The 17,854-nt window shown below is 38.2% G+C and overlaps 1 protein-coding gene and 1 long non-coding RNA gene across 3 annotated transcripts in view; one reads left to right on the top strand and one right to left on the bottom strand.

The window, feature by feature from the left end:
* SPECC1L (sperm antigen with calponin homology and coiled-coil domains 1 like) overlaps positions 1–17,854 on the top strand; it is a 63,283-nt gene that overhangs the window by 27,283 nt on the left and 18,146 nt on the right. For both annotated transcript variants that reach the window (XM_083874136.1, XM_083874137.1), the window contains 8 exons: positions 2,050–2,123; positions 2,598–2,773; positions 3,963–4,129; positions 5,760–5,851; positions 10,517–10,607; positions 12,481–12,564; positions 13,746–13,902; positions 17,329–17,431. In XM_083874136.1, the coding sequence (XP_083730262.1) occupies positions 2,050–2,123; positions 2,598–2,773; positions 3,963–4,129; positions 5,760–5,851; positions 10,517–10,607; positions 12,481–12,564; positions 13,746–13,902; positions 17,329–17,431 (944 nt within the window). The remainder of the gene's footprint in view (positions 1–2,049; positions 2,124–2,597; positions 2,774–3,962; positions 4,130–5,759; positions 5,852–10,516; positions 10,608–12,480; positions 12,565–13,745; positions 13,903–17,328; positions 17,432–17,854) is intronic.
* On the bottom strand, positions 13,775–17,393 carry LOC310916535. Its single transcript, XR_014591312.1, has 3 exons — positions 17,287–17,393; positions 16,172–16,250; positions 13,775–13,880 (listed from the first exon to the last, which is right to left on the bottom strand). It is a non-coding gene; the product is annotated as an uncharacterized lncRNA (long non-coding RNA).

Genomic DNA, 17,854 nt, shown 5'->3' with positions numbered 1-17,854 from the left:
TAGTTGCTTTTTCTGTTATCTCAGTCTTCTTTGTTGTCTATGATCCTTAAAAGAAGGAGACTGGATAATGGTAGAAGGTCCTTCCATATTGAAAATTCAGGCACGTGGAGGTGGGTAGGGTTTGTGTGTGTTAGAGAAGGGTGTGGAGTTTGCCAGGATGCAGAAAGGAAAGATGCCACACAGCAGCCTCTACTTATTTTGACTACTTGAATTTTCTGGTTGTAGTTGGTGGAAGAGGTGAAATCACTTATATTAGTCATAATTTCTCACTGCATTTCAAATTCAGTTGTAATTTGGTGGGGGATGTTTTTAATCTCCTTGGTTGACTGGGGAGGAGAGAGAGCACTGTTTCCAACAACTGCTGTAAACTGCTCTATTATTTATGGTACCTGCAGAATATTCAGACCATTGTGTTTTACTTCAAAGCATAAATACACTAAAATTTAATGGTGCGTTTCATAACTCACAGAAGCTCAAAACAATGGCACTACACAAGCTTTAACTGTGGGTGCATTTATGGTTTCTGGTTTGTGGTTATTTTTAGATAGCTTGCTTTTAGTAGTACTGCAAATTTTGTTTTTGAAAACATTTTTTTCTTTGAACTGTTTTAAAAGTAAAAATGAACATCAACTTGATTTGTTCCAAAATGTATTTAAAGAAAAAGGGGCGGGGGGGGGAGGGGGGGGAGCAGCAAGTTTTATAACTTTGGCCTAAAGCTGGCCTCTTAGTTCTGAATTTAGCTCAAACAAGTTGTGTTTAAAGAGACAAGCTAAAAATTGGAGGGCTTTGCTTAAGTATCATAGTAGCATGGGATTTGAGTGGCCCACCCTGTAGGCTTATCTTCAAAGCTTAAAGATCAGCTGGGTGCAACTTAAAATGGGCAGTCTTGCAAGGAGGAGATAAATACAGAAGCATCTGTCTATTTTTAATCTTCCAACTTTTCCAAGTTTGAAAGGTTATCATGTTTTCAGGCCAGCTGAGGTTTATAGGGTCCTTGTAAACAAATTAACTGTGACTTAAAAAGTCCCTCTACTTGGGATTATTGAGGAAGGTTTTGTATATTGAACAGCCTAAATGTATTAGGCACCTTCAGTCATCTTGTGGAAAGAGCATTGCTAATATAAGGGAAAAATATTTGTTTCCAGCAGGTGTTGGAATAATGAATCTGAGCAACAAAATGCATTTAGTCAGTTTCTCCATCATTTTTACAGTCACACGAATGCTATAAAAATATAACATCCTAGAATCCAAGGATCAGTGAAGTGACACGCTGATTAGAAATTTATGCTGTGTTCTTTATTAGTTGATTAGTTTTAAGACTGGAGGAATCAATTACATTGTCCTTGTGTATTGAATAAAGTCACAAATGAATAATAATTGCAGTAGCCAGTCTGTCAGACGCCACACAGGAGCTGCTGCTGATCGGGTTGTGAACCCTTTTGTGTCACTGCTGACAGATTTAGGGGAACATCTCTCTCATAACACGAGCTCACAGACTGTTTGGCTTTTTGCTGTAAATATAGTTTGCTTTGACCTCAAATAGTAGCTTGATAGACAAGAATGCCAGATTCTTAGGGGCATGAGTTCAGTTTTATCCCTGTGGAAGGCACGGCTGTGAGTGTTATGTCAGCTGCTTTGTGGCAGGAATTAAACTGTGAATCAAAAGGCTTCATGTAGCTGCAGCTGATGTTTGAGGAGGGAAAACCCCCAGACATGGATGTCTTTAGGATCCTTTCATGTTAAATTGCCTACCTTGTTTATTTGCTCTTTGTTATTGCTTTGTTGCTTTAGTATTGTGATTTGGGATTTGTATAAGAATTGAGTTTGCTTATGCTGCTCCCCTTACCAGTCACAGAGGAATGTGTACCTATTAACACCCTCTGGCAAATTATTCCTTCTCAAACTATGTTTCATCAGATGTCTTTGGTTATAAAAATGTCTTCTCTGCGTAAGTCTTCAAAAACATTTGCTGGTCTTTTCAGTTAGTCATTTTTAAGTAAATAAATCCCTGACTAAGATCTTACAGGGAATTTCACTTTTTTTTTCCAGATACAGTTAAAAAGCTTCAGGATCAAAAGCATGACATGGAAAGAGAGATCAAGAATCTTCACAGGAGACTCCGGGTAGGTAACAACTGAAAAAGTCAATTGTAAGCTTAGAATTTCCTAAGACAAGCATATGAAATTGTGAAAAGATAGTACAATGCCAATAAAATAATTATTTCTGAAAGACAGGCATCGTGGGAATATATTTACCAACCTCCAGACACTAAACAATGCTAAAAATTTCTCAGTGTCACAAAGATATGATGTTGTCCTGAGAAGAAAATGCTCTTATGTATTTTGATGTGGAGTTTAATATGAAATATTTTTCTCCTCCACTTTAAACATTTTATTTGTCTCCAGAAAAGAAATTCATGACTTTCAAAGTCTAGTTATTTCCAGCAAAACCTCTTCAATTTAACTTGTGAGTTAGGTCGTGCCTAACACTGGACAAGCACATCTGTTGTTCCTGTAAATTGTTTCCTTTAACAGCATAGTAAAACTAGGAATAATGAGGATAACTTTTATTTTTAACTTCCAAATTGATGCTTCCAGGAGGAGTCAGCAGAATGGCGCCAGTTCCAGGCAGACCTGCAGACTGCAGTGGTTATAGCCAACGATATCAAGTCCGAGGCCCAGGAGGAGATCGGGGACCTGAAGCGCAGATTGCACGAGGCGCAGGAGAAAAACGAGAAACTCACTAAGGAGCTGGAGGAGATAAAGTCACGCAAGTATGTGAATGGGAACAGGGATATATGGTCTCTTTTGCAGTTTTGGAAACCCAATTTCTTAATTATTGAGGCTCCAGAAGTTTGTAAATCCTCTCACTGTGAGGATCTGAATTTCAGCAAGCTGCTTTATGCTGCTTTCAGCGGTCAAAATAGGTACACTTACACCAGCAATATATTGTTTCTTTATACTGTATACTCAGTCCACCTCGGGTTTTACAAAAGCAGGTTGAAGTGCAGGACTTTTCCAGTTTAACAGCTAGAAATGATTTTGCTTCCCACAGTGTGAAAAACAAGCAGTGTTGGCGTTTCTGTACCATCATTAATATTTCTTATTAGCAGCCATGGCTTTTGTTGTGGTTAAAAACACAGCTGGGTTTTTACCTGAGAAGAAACCTTCATCTAGTTCTGCATATAACTTACACTGTTTTCTTTCCACTGATAATTAGAGGTGCTTTCTATATAAAACAAAAAAAATCCAAATTGTGATGTATTGTGGCTTGAATTAGGTGCTCCAGATATTTAGAAACTGAGTTATGTGTCTTTCAGAAGTATTAAAGTCTTCAAATAGGAACATCTTGGACAGCACCATTTGAATCATGACTACATTGTCTCTAGGGGTCAGATATGTATATAGCTTGCAGTAATGATGCTTTCTGCATGGATGGGAATTTGGTAAGATTTATATTATATTTAGCCCAGCATCTGGTAGTATAGGAGATAGCACAGGCTGTGCAACTTGGGGAAAAGTTAATGCTGCCTAAAGATGTATACCAGAAATATATTCTTACCTCCTTAGTATTAAATTGTTTTCTATTTATTCAGGTGGAAAAAAATTCTCCCCTCTGACATGACTATTTTCATGTGGAATGATAAAATCCTTAAGTCTCAATTTTTTCCATCCCATATGTGTGTGAGGATAGGAGCAGGAATTAAAGCCTTATATCAAATAGTGTTTTGATAGACTTTTTTACCAGATGCTGATCTCTGTTGCTGACAAATAGTAAGAACTTACAGTGATAATTTGGGTTGATAACTTATTTCTCAATTACAGTGGAAAGAAAACCAGGTTAATGTAATGACCCATTTGGACCATAGGTTTTAATTCAGCTTCAATTCGTGTTAATTTTTTCAAGACTTTGCCTGTTGAAATGTTTTTAAATGCCCTAAATGAGCAACACATTGACTTCAGGCAGGAAGAAGAGCGTGGTCGAGTGTACAATTACATGAATGCAGTAGAGAGAGATCTGGCAGCTCTGAGACAAGGGATGGGCCTGAGTCGCAGATCCTCCACCTCCTCAGAGCCAACTCCCACTGTGAAAACGCTCATCAAGTCCTTTGACAGTGCCTCCTCCCAAGGTGAGTCCAGCAGCCAGAGCAGCAGCTGCACAGGCTCTGCACGTGTTACCTGGTCATCCCTGATGGCCCAGCTCACTCACAGGCAAACTGCTTTATCCTGTCGTGACCTCCAAGTGATGGCTGAAGCAAACCAACCCAAACTGCATTGCAGAACAGATTGTTCACTGCAGTTAAGTGCAAGCATCCTTTTTTTGTCTTGTCTTTATTTTTCTCTTTGCTGTCGCATTGCCAGTGACTCATATGCTGGATGCTTTGATTCAGTGCTCCTGTATATTAGAAATACATAAACACATATGACACACATAATTATAGCTGGGAGCACAGCTGATTTCAGCCCGATTATTAAAATGTGAACTTAATGTACCAAATTAAGCATTTTAAAGGCCAGGTAATAGCTAGAGCTGAGTTTATTTCTTTTAATAACTTATATTCAGAGTTCTGATGACAGTTAAAAGTAAGATCCAGCCAGTATCACCTATTGAAAGATATAGGAGATAAGTTCTAAAATGAAAGGAGTCTCACTCTTGAGACAATAGACTTTACTATGATTCTGATTGTGGGAAGAAGTGGTGTTCTTCTCTATAGGTGACTAGAATAAGGAGTCCAAGTAATTATTCTGAAATGAGAAACACTTGGGTTTCACCTTTAACTGCATATGAGACCTTGCATGGATTAAAATATTTCCCTTGCCAGGTCTTTGAGTTTTGACTTCCATGTCCAACAAAGTCACCGTAAGTCTCATGTAAAAAGGCTTGGTCTGAAGCAGACTGAGTTAGCAGAGACAGCACAGTGCTGTGCACAGCAAAGCTGCTTTTCATTGCTTAGAATCAGGAAGTTTAAGATACAGAACCATCTCTGTTATTTAACCATTGTGTAAATGCTTCTATTTCCATACTTACTCGTTTTATTCATAGGCATTTACAGTTTTTTACTTTTCTAGTGTTAATTTCAACGGTTTTTTTAGTGTGTTACTGGAGGAAGGTGGTTTCTTGCCAGTTAGTTTAGTTAAATGATAAATCCCCTCTCCCTTCTTTGGAATCTTTTATTTCAAACTAGTATCTGCCTTCTACCTCAGCATTCACATCTAATCATGTTGTTAAATCATCAGATCACTGATTCACCAATTTAGAATTTTTCTGTTTTCATACATTTCTAAAAATGTTACTTATTTAATCCCAAAATTTAAGGTATATAATAATCTAGTCCTTGTGGACTTTGATTAGAAACTAGAAAGGAAAAGCAGGTGATATAGTTTCTTTCTTGTATTACTGGCAGAGCCAGGAGCCTGCTGCTATGTCTTTAACTGTCTGAAGATCAGAGAACTAGTAATGCCATGATTTACATCTGCCAAGGTAATAGTATCCTGCACCTTAGCCTTGTCCACCCCCAGCAAACTCAGGCTTTTACCATGGGTGATAGAAAGACAGCAAATGAAGGTAATTGCAGGGGAGTAAATGTGTAGGCATACTTTCAAATGACTTTTCAGTCAATTGCTAATTGAAATTCTGAGAGTGTGATCTGGTAAAACTAGTAATGTAAAGTACAGGGTGAGGGTTGGCTTTAGCAGTCTCCTGTTGCACTGCAGAACAGCGTCATGCTCACGATGGCTTCCTTTCCATGTTCCTCCTAGTTCCAAGCCCTGCTGCTGCCACAATTCCTCGCACTCCCCTGAGCCCAAGTCCCATGAAAACCCCCCCAGCTGCTGCTGTATCCCCTATGCAGGTGGGTGTTTTATGACTGCACTTAATCCTTCTCTGGGAAGAAGATTGTGTGAAACTACTTGGTGGTAACGTACAAATATTGGCTGACTTGCTGGGGAAATAATGGCAAAATGTTGCCTTAAGTAAGTAATTACCGAAGTGTTCAGTCTAACAAGTCTTTCACTGAGAAGCACGTTGGAAATTTGGAAGTTCTTGTTAAATATTTGCAACCATTGCTATTCCTGTGCTATTAAAAAGCATGAGAGGAAAACTTTATTTGCATTCTGTAGTTTTAGAGTTACAGTTTGTCAGTTCTTAGTCTTGTACCTGGCAGGGAAACAGCAGTAATCCCCTTTGGCAGTGGACTAAGGTCTGTGCAGAATCTGTCAGCAATCATCACTATAAATGTATCTTTCAATGCAGGCCTGACAAGAGAGGATTGAAATAATTGCAAATTTCTGATCTTCGTTAATTTTGCACTGACTGAGTCTGGCCAGTGGGTGATGGTGCTGTGTGTTTTGTGCTGTCCTCTCTGAAGCTTTGTCTTTTGCTCAGCTGCTGCAGCAGCCCGGGTGCACTGAGATGGCATTGTCAGGACTCTGATGTTCAGCTTTGTAGGTCTTTGCTGGTTTGATTATCTCACTTACTGTGTGAAGTGAGATTTTGGCAGAAGCCAACAAGTTGAAGGGCAAAGCAGATGGGACCAAATTCATAAAGAAAAATCAAAGAATATACTTTGTTTTACTCCTTTAATATCCGTAATTCTCCTGTTGCCTTCAGGATATTGCTATCCAAAAGTTCCAAAACTTGATTTTCACTGTAGGTCAGTGTAATGGTTTGGTAATGCAGTCTCTCTGCCTGAACTGAGGATTTTATAGCCATATTAGCTTTTAGTCCTCAAGGAACAATACCTGGAACAGACTGACTGTTCTCCTGTTCTCAGGCTAGTGCAGCTTTTATTCATTTAAGAGTGAATTTCATAAAACAAATAGATAGCCTTAAAACAAAGAGAAGGAATTAAATGGTTTTTTGGGAGAGCTTCTGCTTCTTGCGGTTCAGTCACTCTTGACAGCAGTTTTCTGAATTAGTCAAATGTGACGAGTTCGCTGACAGATGCTTTGTTCCTATTGATCTGTCTTTATATTTCTGTTTATTTCTGCACTCTTGTAGGAGGAGACAGACTTAATCTCATGTTCCAAAGGGCTGAACGAGACCTTTGGCAGACAGAAGACTTTTTGGTGAAGCCTGAGGCTTATCTCACTTTATTTACCTGTAAATTAACCATGAACCAAAGTAATCTCTTAGAATACTGCAAAGCTGCTCAGGTTTACAGCTCTTGTTTGATGTTCTTGATCTGCCAGAATTACTTGAATTTTGAATTCAACTTCTGGTATAGACCCAAGTCATTAACAGTTGGATACTCATTAGTAGGAAACATTGCCTGAAAGACAAAGGGGAGGGTGTGCAAATGAAAACAGCTTCTATTGTCTTTCTGAAGATAGGTGGTTTTCTTCAAAGTGCTTGTAATTATCCAGAAGGCAATTGGGTTTCATGACCTCAGTTATGTGAATATTTTCTGCTCAAGAGAGAAGGGGGTTGAGTTTTATTTTCATATTGCTGCCTCATTTTCTACTGTTGTGTTCTATTTGGGTTTTTTTTTAAACATTTTTGTTTGTGCTCTTTCACAATTGAAAAGCAAGATTTTAATAAGTAATCACAATGCGAGCTTACCTATTGGCTCCCACCTTATAGAAATCATCTATGGTTAAAGATTTTTGAGGAAAGGTGGCTCTCTCTATAAGTATTGCAGTGTTTATTATCATTAATCTTGGTTGCTTTTAAATGCTGTCACGGAGAAATATTTACATGGGCACCTACTGAGAAACTGGCACAGTGTTGATAGTTCCATAAGATGGATTGGTTGCAAAAACATCGTCCAGTACACATGCATCAACCATGTGCTTTCTCTTTGGACTGTGTCATGAATTTCCTCTGTCTTGAAGAGGTTTTGTTTGCTTGGTTTATTTTTCTTTACAGCTGTGTGTGTATGTATAATGAGACAGATTCTTGGATATATTTTGCAACTCAAAACAAACAAAACCCTTTCTGGCTTCAGGTCCAAGCCTGCAGTGGAACATAGCTGTGTTTTACTATGGCTGTTAGCAGTACTGCAGAACAATTTAGGCAGAGAGGTATGAAGAGAATGCTCTTCAGAATGTGAAAACTGCCCCACTGGGTTAGCCCAAAGCTTAGCTGGTCTGGTATGCCACTGGGAGTGACCAAAGCAGATGCCTAGGGAGGAATATAAGGACAAGGCAGTATATCTGCTGCTATCCCTGGATACTTTCTTCTGCTGTTCTGTAGCTGGAGGACTCTCTGAAACAGCTGGAGGACTCTCTGAAATGGTTTCAGATTTACAGGTTACCATTGAATGTCCTGGTTTGCTCTGAGCATATAAACTTCCAGGGTCCAAGCAATTGAGTGTCAAAGATTTCCTATATCTTAACTAGCCAATATGTGAAAAACTGTGTTTGTTCTGCAATTGCCATGTGTAGGTGCAATGGCATGAAGTGCAAGGTGATCAGGAGGAGGTACCTGAGCAGTGGTGATGGTCATGTTTCCTTCCATAGCTGACACCAGACATAAGGACGATGAGTCCAAAGCCAAATATTGGGAATTGATTAGTTCATCCTGCCATAGTTCTGTTTCAAATTTAAAGCATCTCTCAAACACCTGTGCACTGCTACATAGATGAAGGCAGGTGAAAACAAATAAACATCAGTTGGTCCATGTTCCTCTGGTTTGCAGAGCATCAGTCACTGTGTTACTGCTGTGAGATACAGAATAAGGCACTAAGCAGTGCCAGGGAACCCTGTCTGCAGTGCCAACAGCAACAAAGAGACGACCAGTTTGTTTTATTGCAAAGTGACCCATATGCAGCAAATTCTCAGCTGAGTGAAACAGCTACTTTCTGACAATATCCATAAAGGATGTTTGTTTTTATGAGATAAAGGTGTAGGGCTATCCAGCTCTGTCCATACCTGTGTTTCTTGGCTTAAGCTCTGTACTCCGCTGTCTCTGTAGGGCCAGTCCCAAAGCTAACTAAAATAAAATCGTTTTATTTTAGCCTCGTTATCTATTTTCGCTGTTTCCTGGGATGGGGAGATGCAATGAAATGGCTCACTTTGGTATAGTTCTTGTCCTTTAGTTAGGAAATGTTAGGTGGTTTTTTAGGTAGAGAAGTGTGAATTAGCAGCTCTTAGAGGAAGCTGCTGTGAACATTTCTGTGCATGGCTCGCAGTCACTTTCACTTGCACATTTAAAGGTATCATCTTTGTCATGTATGTGCAGGACATTGGATATGTGAAGTGATTAATTTTTTTGTGTTGTATGTTGGCAGTAGTTCTCTCCATTTGATTTCTAGCACAAAAACATAACTCTAGTTTGACTCTAACTGATGAATAAGTAGCCCTGTAATCCTGCCTGTGCTGTGGGATGCTGTAAAATATATACTGTTAACTTGTTTTAATCACAGTTCTGGATTCGTCTGTCTTGCCTACATAATTTGGCATGAGAAACAGCTGACCTTTAGTATTTTATGAAGATAAGACTCATTTAACCTTGGGCCAGATAGAGACCTGAAAGAGTTTTCAGGATAAACAAATTAGTGGACTGATTATGATTAAATATTGGGATCTAATAGAACGGACAGGGTGAATAAAGAATGAACTGTAATTTGCAACAGGCTCTTTGATATGATTAATTTGAAATAATTGTGGGTGATCCTCCATGAGTCTTCAGCTACTGAATCTGTTTCAGTAACTATAAGGGTAATTACTGCTTTATACAGTTTACTGTGTGAGACTAAAATGCTTATTTTAGTCCTATTCAGTGCTTACTGAATTGTGTGTACAAGTCTTAACATAGCTGTGATCATGTGCTTGCTAAAAGCCATATATTGCTAAATGTTTATATAAAATTTGAAAATAAAAAGCTCAATTTATAGCTGTTTAAAGGAGAAGAAAAATTAAAGTGACCTGAGAAGGCAAAAAAAAAAAATCATATTTGTGTTTTATTACATCTGTGTCAAATAATAAAATATGTCTCTCAATTTGTTCCCAGAGCATCTCAGTTAAATATGTGGGAACAAAAGCTCTTGACGTTCTGAATAAACCCCATTTTTTCAGTAGTGTTTTTCTTAGCAAAGAGTACTTTGGGTCACTATATCCATTCTCCCAACTTTCCAGGAAGAGGCACAAAGCTGTAAAGGCTTATGCTAATAACACAAGTCATGCACTAGAACCTTGGCTTTATATAGGGCTTTCTGTTGGTTTAAATAAACACATCAAGTTTAACCAGAACAGGTTTGTTCAAACAAAATATGAATGAGGGTGAGAATTAATACAAAAACTGCAAGAGCATTGACAGCCTTAGTTTTTAACACTGGTCTGTGAAACAGGTCTCAGTTTAAAGAAGTAAATGTTCCAGGATCAAGGTGCAGTCAGATTGGCAAAAGTAAAGGTTTTTTAAAGTAAAGAAGGAAACATTTTTAAAGATTCCTTTATTTTTGCAGTTCTTTAAAAGTAGTAATAATGTCATATCTGAATTTCTAAAGCTGATTCTGCATTCCCACATTTGTTTTTTTTACCTTCCAGTTATGTCTGACACAAGTATTTTTCCATTTCAGAGGCATTCCATAAGTGGGCCAATCTCAGCTTCAAAACCCCTTGCTACACTGACAGACAAAAGACCAAGCTATGCAGAAATTCCTGTTCAAGGTACTGATCCAAGTTAATTTCAACTTTGATTTTAGTACTGCTATTGATAGTTTTGTAAAAAATTATTTAGTATCCAAAGCATTATCCTGTTACATAGTTATTTATATCTTAATAGAATCATAGACTATCTCATGTTTAAGGTTTTTTTACTTGTGTTTCATCAAATGTGGTGGTATAACATAAAGATGCTTTTTTGAACTTCCAACAGAACCACAATTGATGCTGATAACTTGGTATTATTCTGACAAGTTTTAGTGTGTGCATAAACTAAGATCACTTGTAAAATCAAGATAAGATAATTTCAGGGACATATCTTGCAGCTGTCCCAGATATTAAAAACCCCACCCCTGGGTTGCAGAAGTTATGTGGTTGTGGGTTTTTTAACCCCCCAAAACAAAACAGGGATGATGGTTGGCATTGTATTGCATGTGAATAATAAAATAAACTTATTAAGTATTGAACCTTCAGGAGCCAGATGAAAAATTGAATGGAATCGAGTGTTGATTTATCTATTTCCCAATATTCCCCTGTTCTGTGAACTTTGTTTTGTCTCTCCAAACACTGTTCACAATGTGCTCTTCCTGTGAGAATGAATGGCTATCATGTGTTGGGTGTAGCTCTCTGATTTATGCCTGCTTTAGGGGCTTTTTGTGTGTAGATGTTTCTCAAGATAATCCCCATATGACTCCAAGGCTGAATATTTCCTCTCAGTTTGGTATTCCTGAGGTCTGATGTTTTCTAAAGGGTTGGGATTTTTTTTTTCTGTAGCACTTCATAATAGTCTGTATGTGCCAGATTTCCTTCTTGCTTTTGTTGAATCCATATTGAGGCTCTTTGTACAATGCAGCTGCAGTTTTAATTTTAGAAACTTTGATATTTTTAGGAATATTGAAATGCCTTTCCAAGAAGATAATAGAGGATTCTTTAATTGTTACAGAGTTCAGGGGTAGACATAAGCTTAAACACAAAATGAATGGTATGTTTCACATGGCTTTTGTGGTTTTTTTCCAATCAGTGAACACAGGAGCAGGACTGTTTCAGTAGTGAGGGTGCCAGACAGAATTCCTGTTTACAGCCATACAGATATACTTTTAATGTATCTCTCCAGCAATATGTGTTTCTTATGTCACATTTTTAACTAATAAGTGGGGTTTCACTTTTCTTAATCCTTGTTTCCATGAGGTTTTATATTCAAATGACTGTCTTCTAAGTGTTTCTAGATAGGAGTATGTAAACCTTTTGCTTCCAGTTTTTACTTGAAGGAATATTTTGTAATATTGATTTATTGCTATAGAAAATTAATTTTGTTGTAGTTGTTTGGTTTTTTTTTACTCATTGGTGTTGGGCAGAACTGATCTTGCAATACAATATATAAACGCACCTTTTAGACTCTACTGCATGGAGGAAGAAAGAAAAAATGTGTAGTTTTATTTAATAATAAAATGAAAAAAAAACAAACAAAAAACCCAAAGTCCAAAAAGTGTCAATCCAACAAACCAGAGAGAAGGAAAAAAAAAATCACCTGAGGGACAAAGCAATCTGCTTTACCATTGAACATTGTGAAGGACGTATTGAGTATTTTTGGCCTTGTGCTGAATGGAGGGTCCTTTCTCAGCCTTTTGGTTTAAGGATTTTTTTTATGACCAGGGCACGTGGATTACAAGAGGCTTTAGGGCAGAGGGATTAAGGTGGTCATGGTGTGCTCCTTCATTGGCAATTTTAGGGCTTCTCTATCTTCCAGATAAAATCAATTGCCCTCCCTAAAACAGCCGAACTCAGGCACTGGTGGGAAATATTCATGACTCTGACTGAATGTCTCAGTTTTGACTGGAATCTTCAGCAATGATGATCTCTCTCCTTTTTCCTTGTCCAGAGCATTTGTTGCGAACATCCTCCACCAGCCGTCCGGCCTCTCTGCCCAGAGTCCCTGCCATGGAAAGTGCCAAATCTATTTCAGGTAACACCACGGGCTTTAGGTGATCAGGAAAATCAGGAACTCTTATTTCAGCCATGTACCTACAGGTCTACTTTGTGACTGGCATAACCCACAAATATTCTTCAGTATTCCTGGACATTGGATGTTAACTTTGCATTTAATAAAAAACCAGACTTGCTGAATACAAGTTTATGCAGAGTGTTAGTTTACTGTCAAGCTGTATATACTGATGTCTCAGTATCAGCAGGGGCTTCTGAAACCAAATCTGTATGAATTATAGCACAAATAGTGTGATACTTTGATATGTGCGATATGATGCTTTGTATAATCTAGGCAGAATTGATTTTAGATCAATATTTTTTAAAAACACCTATTTTGAGTAAATGCTTACAAGTTTTAGATAGTTTTTGTTTGTCTTAAGAGTCCAAACTTCTTGTGTCTGTTATTTATAAATTAAGGTACTTTTCCCCAGGTCATTAGAAAATGAGTCCCTAATTTATGTAGAGTTAAATCTTTGATTTGCACAAATGCAAACTGTGGTGACTATTTAAAGGCAAACCTCATACTTTTAACTGGAAACTCTTCCATGTAGAGAACATGTAACAATTCCAAATTTGGTTTTACAGAGTACAATGCTTGCGCTTTCATTTGAAAGAAAAATAATTTCCTTTGATAAAATGAAGCAAGCTCTGTGGAATGTGGCTGACTGGGCTCAGGTCAATGTTTGATATTATTGTTGATGATATTTAATTAATGTCCAGAGCATCACATACATGCCAATTCTTCATTAAAATTAAATGGAAGTAAAACAGCTGTCATCTCTAAACTGATTTGGTCTTCTTTTTCCTTAACTACTTGAAGCTTTGCAGTGTAACTATATGGACTAGAGGAAGATAAATGCTTTGATGTTCAAATTCCTTCTCATTCATTAAATCCTTCAATTGGAAATAATGATATTCCATTAAGATACATCCAGCAAACTTTCATTGCTTCAAAGTACAGACTCGATCATAAATATTTCTAGTGCAGTCTAAATCCTTTATATTTCCAAAGTGGAAGAACACAACACTCAAGAAGAGTGTTGACACCTACTATTAGATCCAGGTTTCTGTGCTTGGTTTCTGAACTGATGCTTGTCTGAGAGCAAGTTTGAAAGTTTTTATGTTTGCAAACGATCAATGCATGGGCAATTCCCCCCTTAGTGTCTCGAAGGAGTAGTGAAGAAATCAAGCGGGACATCAGTGCACCTGATGGAGCATCCCCAGCATCCCTCATGGCAATGGGTACCACCTCACCACAGCTGTCCCTCTCATCTTCTCCTACAGCATCAGTCACCCCTACAACCAGAAGCAGAATAAGGTAAAAATCCTTTATTTGGGTTAATTCCACAGCTGTCTGTCTGCATATCTCTAGTCTATAATACTGGTGCTGAGACTCCAGACCCCACACAGTAATGATCTTCAGTAATCTCTAAGAGCTTCAGAAAGGTTTTTCTGCAGCTCAGTATTTGTTTTAAAAGTTAGACTAAAAGTTAAGGCTTTCTCATAAGCTTTTTAAAGCTTATGAGTTAAAGAAAGGCAAGCTAAGTCACGTCAGTAAATATTAATACCAATTCAAAATACCACAAAGTCAAATTCAGGAAGGGAGCTTGCAGCACATGGAGCAGATCATGCAGACTGGCTTGGACCCAGGGAGACCATGATAAACCTTAACTTCTGTAATCCCAGTTGAAGACAAAAGGCAGCATGCCCAGGTCTTAATCCCAGACACTGGCAAGTCTTTTTAATAACCATGAGTGAATGGGCCTGGGTTTTTTGTCCCACAGATGGAGTCATAGTGCAAGTCTGAGCAACAAATGGCCAGACAACCTCCTTTGATTAGTAGGGACAAAAGATAAGTCTGTGGTAAATTTAAAACTTTTCCTCTCTGTTGTGTTATCAGTCAGAGGACTTCAAAGTATTTAATCCTCAAGTTATCCAAGTGAAGTATGTCCTCAGCTCTGCTTCAGAGATTGGGAAATTGGCAGACAAAGGTTAAATAACTCTGTCAAGACCATTTCTCAAAGAGTTTCCTGACAAAGCTTTTGTACAGCAGAAGTATTTAAACCCTTTAATGTTCAGAGACACTTGCAATATGTATAAAATTCTAAGATATTCACAGCTGTGGGTACTTTTGAAAGTGATTTTCCTGAAATCAGCTGAGACAGGCCTCTATGCTGCTCTGCTTTTATTGTGCAGAAATTAAACTGAGTTTAACTGTGGGTACTTTACGACCAGCAATTAATGTGTATGTTAACACCTACATTTAAACTGAGTACATCCAGAAAAAAGTTTTAAAAGAACTCTGAAACACCTGTGTATGAACTTTGAACTGGTAACATTGAGTTGTATTGGTGTCAGTCTGCAGACTGGAGCAAATAGTGTGAAACTGTACAGTTATAATTATGAAATCCAGGGTGAAACTGTACAGTTATAATTATGAAATCATTACTGTGCTGCCCAAGCATTGCCTGCAATGTTCAGTGCTACAAAAGACTGAATGGGCTGTGGGTGTGGAGTGATGAGTGTGGCCTTTGGAGCCACCCTGAGTGTCGCTGCTGGAGTTCACTTCGTTACATGACCAGATTGCTCTGTTTTCCCCCTACCTTTTTCTGAAAGTTATTGGAAGATAAACAGTTACTGGTGTCGTTCACTAGAACAAATGCTTGCAGTTTACTGTTTCCTGTTCTAGTTGAAACTTCATTGGCTCTTTGATTTGGAATGCAGTTGACCTAATATGTGAACATGTAAGATTTGTATGTCAAGCCATTTCTCATTGTGTCCATACAACTTAATGCTAATTTATTTTCTTCAACAGTGTTTTCATAACTGTGAGAACCTGATATAAACCATGTGCTCTTGCTGGAATTTGAGAACAGGCTGTACAGCTCCCTCATGGCTAAACAGTATGTTTAGCATAAAGAGAGAGGGATATTTTTATTTGAGTTCTATTGTTGCCCCAGATCTCTGTTCTTCAGTTCTCATAGTGTTGCATAACCCTCATTATAGATTGAATATGCAATCCCATTGTTACTTGTTTCAATCACCAAAGGAAAAAATACAACAATGTAAGTTGTTGATATTTGTACTGATTTAAAAACTGAATTATTCGTACTGATTTAAAAACTTGAACCATCATTCTGGCTGTGTGGTGCCTATGATGTTTAGGTACAGTGGCCCATTCAGATAATTTATTTCATATTTTAAATACACAATTATTGACTTCCTTGTTGTGTTAAATCAAGATGAGCAGTGAGGTTGGAAGGCTCAGCATCAAACGTAGCAGTTACTGTTTCATGTTTACTGTTCTGCTGGGCATAAATTTTCATGGATATTTCAACTGTTATTTCTAAGTAACTTCAAGATCTTGCCAATCCATATGTTGGCCAAGCAAATTGCAATATGTGTACTTAGGATCAGTACCTTAAATAATTTCCTTGTCTGTTGGGCCAGTTCTCTTTCATGCATTGACCCAGAGATGCTGGTACATGGAATAGTCTCTGGTGTTCTGTTCATAGCACACACAGAGGAAGAAATCCACATTCCATGGATGCTTTCTTTTCCCTTAGCAGGAACTGGAGAATTGCTACCTGTAGATCTGCAGCAGAGAATCCACTGATGATATGATGTATTTCCACATTCCACCCCTCTTTCCAGTCACCATATGGGCTGTAAAGAACAAAGAGTTGAAGATTTGAGAGTGAATGTATATAATCCCTATGTCTTTTGGGAAATATTCAGAAAGAGTAACTTAAGGTGTCATCTCTGTGAATGTTGTCAAAATTTTGCTTACATCTGATAGACTCTTTACAAATGGCAGATGGGGAAGTCTTTGCAGTTCACTGATAGCTGTCTTATTTTAATTTTCCAAATGGAGATTATTAAAAACAAGAACAACTGCTGGCACACTTCATGTGTAGTAACTAATATCTATAATGGTGTAGTATTTGCTTTTCTTGTCCAAGACTGTTTATTATAATATCTATAGAAATACTGAATCATGTAACCAGGCCACTAAAGAAGTATTAGCCTCTATAATTTATATTTTCTTAATCTAAGTATTCATTTCTGAAGCCTGGTAAGGAGATGCTTGTAATGTAAGGCTCATGAAAAAATGGCCAACTTAGTTAGATTATTCTTTTCTTCCTCAATCTTTTCTTGAGGAAAAAATTACTTAAGATAGCTTGACAAACTGGAATTGAAATTAATTGACTGCTTTTATTGTGCTAATACAGCAAATGGCAGCTCAGCCTACATAGATCTCCTCCTTCTTTTTTGAGAACTCCAGGTCTCAGGCAAATGTTCTGTTAATAACGCCGTGCTGCTCATATGCAAACTTGTTGTTTCAAGGTGACATTTGTAATCAGCCATAAGATGCAAAAGAGATAGCATCAGTTTATTTTCTTTCTAAATAAGAAATAAAGTCACTTGAGTTAGCTTAATGGTTCAGGCTGGAACTCACTATGCTGTGAGTTTTAATTTTTCAAACTCTTAGAAAAAAATAGCATTGAGGTGGAAAAATTTAGTAAAAAAAAGCTTAAGGTTCAAAAAAAAGGATGACTTGTTAATGAAAGAATTACTCCAAACTAACTCTGAAGTCTTTTTCAGGTATTCCTGTGTGTTCTGTTTTTCAGTCAGAAGTGCTGTATCCTGCTTCTTTCAGCGTGCCAAGAATTTGTCCTTCTGTTTAAGCCTTTATAAATACCTGTTTCTGTTGCTTTATAAGCTCTTCTGGCCTTGTTCCTAGGGAAGAGAGGAAAGACCCCTTGTCTGCCCTGGCAAGAGAATATGGAGGCTCCAAGAGGAATGCCCTGCTGAAGTGGTGCCAGAAGAAAACAGAGGGCTACCAGGTACCTGCAGAGCTGCCTGGGGCCGTGGTCAGTGGCTGCCAGGCACTGGAGCCTGCCCATGGCATGAGCCAGGCTGCTGCACACCTGACTGCATGGACTGAGTGCCCTGGCATGTCCTGTACCCTCCCCTTGGAACATGTGCTCCCAGTGCTGCTCCAGCACCAGCAGCTCCTCTGGCACTCTGCTCCACGGCTTTTTCTTAAGGGGGCAGCTGCCCTCCCTCCCAGTGAGGCACTCGAAATCAGCCTTTCACATGTTGCACTTTTGAAACTGGAGCTGAAACTTTATCAGCTTCACGTTTAAATTAATGTTTCCCAAATGCTGTTAGAGTACCATTTCTCAGATTTCAGAGATTTATTTTTTTATAGGTAATTATCATAGAGGTTTTCTTTGGATCCTTGAATGCACTCCCATTTAGCCTCT

This window comes from Zosterops lateralis (genome assembly GCF_965231275.1).
Source record: "Zosterops lateralis genome assembly, chromosome: 17".
NCBI lineage: Eukaryota > Metazoa > Chordata > Aves > Passeriformes > Zosteropidae > Zosterops > Zosterops lateralis.
This window is presented reverse-complemented; position numbering and strand designations above follow the sequence as displayed.